General features: G+C 33.7%; 1 protein-coding gene across 1 annotated transcript in view; it reads right to left on the bottom strand.

Moving 5' to 3' along the window:
• LOC113800585 (armadillo repeat-containing protein 8) overlaps positions 1–5,000 on the bottom strand; it is a 20,652-nt gene that overhangs the window by 14,070 nt on the left and 1,582 nt on the right. Inside the window, 6 exon segments of the mRNA XM_070144042.1 lie at positions 47–247; positions 379–577; positions 1,871–1,995; positions 2,274–2,485; positions 2,976–3,190; positions 3,434–3,507. Coding sequence (XP_070000143.1) covers positions 47–247; positions 379–577; positions 1,871–1,995; positions 2,274–2,485; positions 2,976–3,190; positions 3,434–3,507 — 1,026 coding nt within the window.

The raw sequence follows: 5,000 nt of genomic DNA, 5'->3' as shown, positions 1-5,000 counted from the left end.
TCTAAGCTTTAAAACTCAGGCAACAGAAGCAGATACAAAAACTTACAATTGGAGAAACACTAATTCCCTGTGGTGCTGAAGCTCCAGCAGTGGGTGTGTCTTTGAGGTAATCATTCATTATATGAATTAAGTGGTCTGTCATGGCTGCTGTCCTTTGTAGTTCTGTACTCACTTCAGTCAGATAAGCTAATGTGTTAGCTGCTTCAACACGTTCCCATATTTCCCTATCTCGACGACACATTCGAACCTGTGCCAGTAACAAAAATAAACAAAGCATTTTTAAATAAGTCCTAGTTATATATCTGCAAGATTTTAAAATTCATAACAAATCTAATTTATATTAGTTATAGGAAATAAAATCACACACTTGAAACTGACCAAGCATTGTAAAGTCTTAAATATGACTTTTGGATCATCAGCTGACAGTGCCCCTGCACGATGCAGGAATGTTAGCGCAGTAGCTGCAGCAAGCTGCATATCACAAGGCCGATCTCTTGCCATTAAACCCACAAGCAAGTCTGGCACAGCTTTACCACCGTAACTCTTAGTAGCTATGATAGACGAAACTCTCTCATTGCTGTTACAAAGAAAAAAAAAAAGAAATAGTGAGAATGACAGGAAAATGAAACTGACAGCCATACTAATTACCTAATTATACAGCAACTTGAATAAAGCAGTAATGAGACTCTCTTGACTTTTCGTGAAAAAATGGTATACTGAAAAAATGATGGGTAAACTAAAGTATGAATTTCAGTTTAATTGGGACTGACAATGGTTCATTCGATTCTTCAAAACAGCACCATGAAAACTACATTTAAGGTACAAAACCATCAATATATATGGAAGGGCATCAAACATGAAATTTTTTGGGGGAAATGAGCCTCAAAGGAGACTTTAAACCTAATTTGAGTGAGAGTATTTCCTCAAAGACAGTAATCAGGACAATATAATTTAAACAACTATTCATTTGACTGCACATGGTATTGGTGCCTGTTATACTGCTATTGGCTCAGTTCCCCATGATGTGTAATTACACATCACCCAGCTCAAGTGGACTAAAATTCTTCAAAATTTATGAAAATTTTGAAAGCTGACAAAACCCACACACCATAAAATCATATTAATTCTAACTACTAACATGTTAATATATCATCAGTTTTGCCTTCTTTGGATTCTAGTCACACCTGAAATGCACTGGCACACATGAATTTAGCCATGCTTACATCTATTTGTACAAATTGGTCTACCTCTTTCAACAAAGGCTTTTTCTTTAACATTAATCAAAGCTGTTTACTACTGATCCTAAGCATATATGGTGAAATTTACTCAGATATCTAAAACCTAACACAGCTGCTATGATACTGATTAAATTAAAAGTGAAGTATGATGTCTTACAAAGTTCACTCTTTATTCAAAATTATCAAGAGTATGAAATGACAAATAGTGTTGGTAACACTGCTATTGTGCAACAGAGGCAAAATATAAGTGTTTGACAAAGTCAGCACTAAAGTTAAGTCCCATATATAAGCATCCTTGTGTTATTCAGGCCAAAATATCCACCAAGCATCAAAACTAATGGATATATAAGAAATAGATGTATATAGCTATACTATAGATATGGTTCAGAAATGTGAGGAAAAAAAAGAGTTGTGATAAATAGAATTATACAGACAAGCATGCATAAGAGTATGCACCCTTACATTCACAAATGCACACATGTATGTGCAAGCATACCCAAACATCCACACTATGACATTCAAAATTCAAATATGTAATTTCTGATGATAAAGACCTCTTGACTTCCTTCACTCTACATTTCATTCATCAAACATTCATCATCAAAAAGCCATGCACAGCTCTTCTCACTTACTTGTAACACATGGCTGCCAAACAGTGTAAAGCAGGAAGCTGAACTCTGGACACAGGTGAACACAACATACAGGCAACAAGATCTGCTCCTCCTGCTTCTACTAATTGCTGCTGCTGTTCACAAGTCTGTCCGTAAGGTTGAGGTTATTTTAAAAAACATTTTTTTCTTCTAGAATCTTTCTAAAAAAATACTACTCATATTTCAAAGATATAACCTTATCTCATCATCAATTAAAAAATATCATGATTATACTGAGTTTATAACAGGTAATCATCATCACATGATCTATATGCAAATATTAGTCACAACACAAACTACCACAAAGTTATGTCCAAAAAAAAACACAACTTTCTCATTAAGGCTACAGTCACATGCACCACAAAGAACAATAGAGCACACAAACCCTGGATACCTTGCATGCATGAGCAAGGATGTTGGCAACACATTCCTGGTTGCTAGGAGGATGATAGCCATGTTGTATAAGTGTCGTTAGGAGTTTGTGGTCCCAGGCAGGAGGTGGGGGCGCACAACCCTGCCGATAGACTGATCGGAGGCAACAGAGAACCATTGAGGTATATGCGTTGGCCCCCCCTCCTCCGCCACATGCTTCAAGTTCTGCAGTTTGGAAAACAAAAATTAAACACTTCAAATTTAAGATTGTTAAAAAAATAATAATAATAATAATAACATAATATCAACATAATAATAATTAATAATAATAATAATAACAAAAATCGTAATAATAATAATAATATTAATCTACTCACTAGAAAAAAACAAGCAAGAGAGAAATTCTATAGGTCAAATACTAACACCATCAAAGCAGATTTTATTTTATTTAAAAAAAGACTACACACTTATAAACATACACTTACTAGTCTACTGTATCCATCACTTGGACAAATGGAAAGCTGAACTCTTAATTATCACAAAAATAAATAAAGTTAACATAAACGCTTACTATCTTTTAAAATCGATCATGAAAAATATTTATAAAACATCCTCCACCAATCGAATCACAGTGATTCATTGGTCCCTTATTCCAGTAATAGGTATCTTCTATCTAAAGAGGCACACAAAGCTGCATGCAAAACAATTCACTTACGTTCCCACAAAACAGGGAGAAGTCCTGCTTGCACTAATGCTGCTGCATGCTCTGGTAGACCTTTTGCAAGTGAATTCAGTACAGTTGCTACTTCTGTTTTAAGAATTAGATCAAACTCTTGCGCACGAAGAATCTGAAGTAATCGCACTACAACTCCCTGCTCAATTATAGAACCCTTTTCCCTTACACTACCAATAACTGCAAACTTTAATTCACTGTAAAAGAGAAAATGACATTAGTATAAAAATAAACTGAATATGCGTTAAAATATATAAAAATCCCTAATATGCTACAGAATATCTTACTGGAAAATATCTTCATATATCATCTGAGAATATCTGAACCAAGTACTTAAATCTGAAACTAATTTTCTTAAGAAAAATTCATAAAACCTTCAACTAGAATTACGAATGATAATATTAATGTAGAATAAAAGTAATTTAAAATGTAAGACATACCTAACTGCTTGGAAGCATTTTTGAGGATCATTAGAATATAGTTGGTCGATATAGGCTCGGCTATGTTCCACATCCTAAAAATAACAGAGAATTAACATTATTAGAACTACTTCTTATTGTGTAACTTATTCTGGAAATTTCATGATACATATTCTCTTCTATGATAAGACCAATATACCTGCTTTCCTTAAGAACTAAAAAAAATAACCAATTACATAAATTGCAAAAAATTTGTGTAAAACAAAGAATCAATCACTCCATACAACACGAGGACTTGAAAGTCCTGGTGTCAAAAATGCGCATGCACAGAACATCTTTGTACAAAATAGCATAATATCTATCAAAATATGTTAAAGAAGTTTAACAAAAATAAAAGAATCCATAAAGTACATGAATTAGGTAAAGCAGATGTTGAATAATACAGAAAAATCATTTTTACAAGCACATAGTAATACATGAACTTGTTGACAAATCGTAGTAACGAGTATGCGGTCTGAGTAATGTTTTCTTTCACGGTGTCAAAATGGCGAAGGACTTAGAAAAAAATGGGCTGATCTCTCTTCTTTGTTATGTATCTCCTTTATTTTCAATTTGTGCATCTTTTTCCATAGATGAAATGTGTCTCAGTTTATGTCAAAGTAATCATTAATTTTCTTTTATTAATTGTTTTTCTTTTACTATAACCCTGGTTGTCATCCACTAAATTTTCTATATCTTTTATCATATCTGTGCTATAAAATTTAACTGTTTAATAAGACTGGCTGAATACCCCTTGAGCCAATTAGCTTAGAATTTGCTGTCATGGAGAAATCTAGCTGAGGGCGGAGGTGACAGGAAAATCACGTGGGAAATTGTTGACGAGTGGTAAGCCTAACATATAGTGCACAAAGCTTGAGGAAGAAGAATGACTCAGCAGTACTTTAGGAAGGGAGTCCTACAATATTTCCATTGGTAAAGGAGGGTGGAAAGCGTTATCCACGAGTCATGCCTTTGAGGACACCAGTGAGATTACTATGTGAAGGATCTTATTCCAGCCTAAAGTTACTTGTGGTGCTGGGTGTCTTACCAGAAACTGAATATGAGAATATGAAAAATGACACAAATAACTGGCAATACATAGGTAATTGTTACTGACAGCAACTAAGTCGAAAAAAAATTATGTTTTTCTGCAGGGAGTCTAATGATTTCATCAATTCTTGCGGTTGTTTCTTCTGCGAATGAATTGTTGAGGAGATTGAGTACCATTTTTCCATCAACGATCTTGATTTGATAATTTCAATAGCATGGGAGGGTATGAAATACATAAGGAAATTACAGGGTAAAACTGGCTTAAATACAAAGAATTAAAAAAAATTTAAAAAAAAATAAAATAAATAAATAATAAATAAAAACGTAAAACCAGCACAAAAATACTTAAAATCTGCCAATGAAACTCTACAGACATACCTGCTATCTTTGAAATTCTACAAACCAATGCGCCAAAATTCAGAAAACTCTACAGGAATCCAACCGACTATTCTGCAAAATCTACAGGAATTCACATGTTCCAAACCCAAAAATAAACATA

The sequence above is a fragment of the Penaeus vannamei genome, chromosome 31 (genome assembly GCF_042767895.1).
Source record: "Penaeus vannamei isolate JL-2024 chromosome 31, ASM4276789v1, whole genome shotgun sequence".
Lineage (NCBI taxonomy): Eukaryota > Metazoa > Arthropoda > Malacostraca > Decapoda > Penaeidae > Penaeus > Penaeus vannamei.
This window is presented reverse-complemented; position numbering and strand designations above follow the sequence as displayed.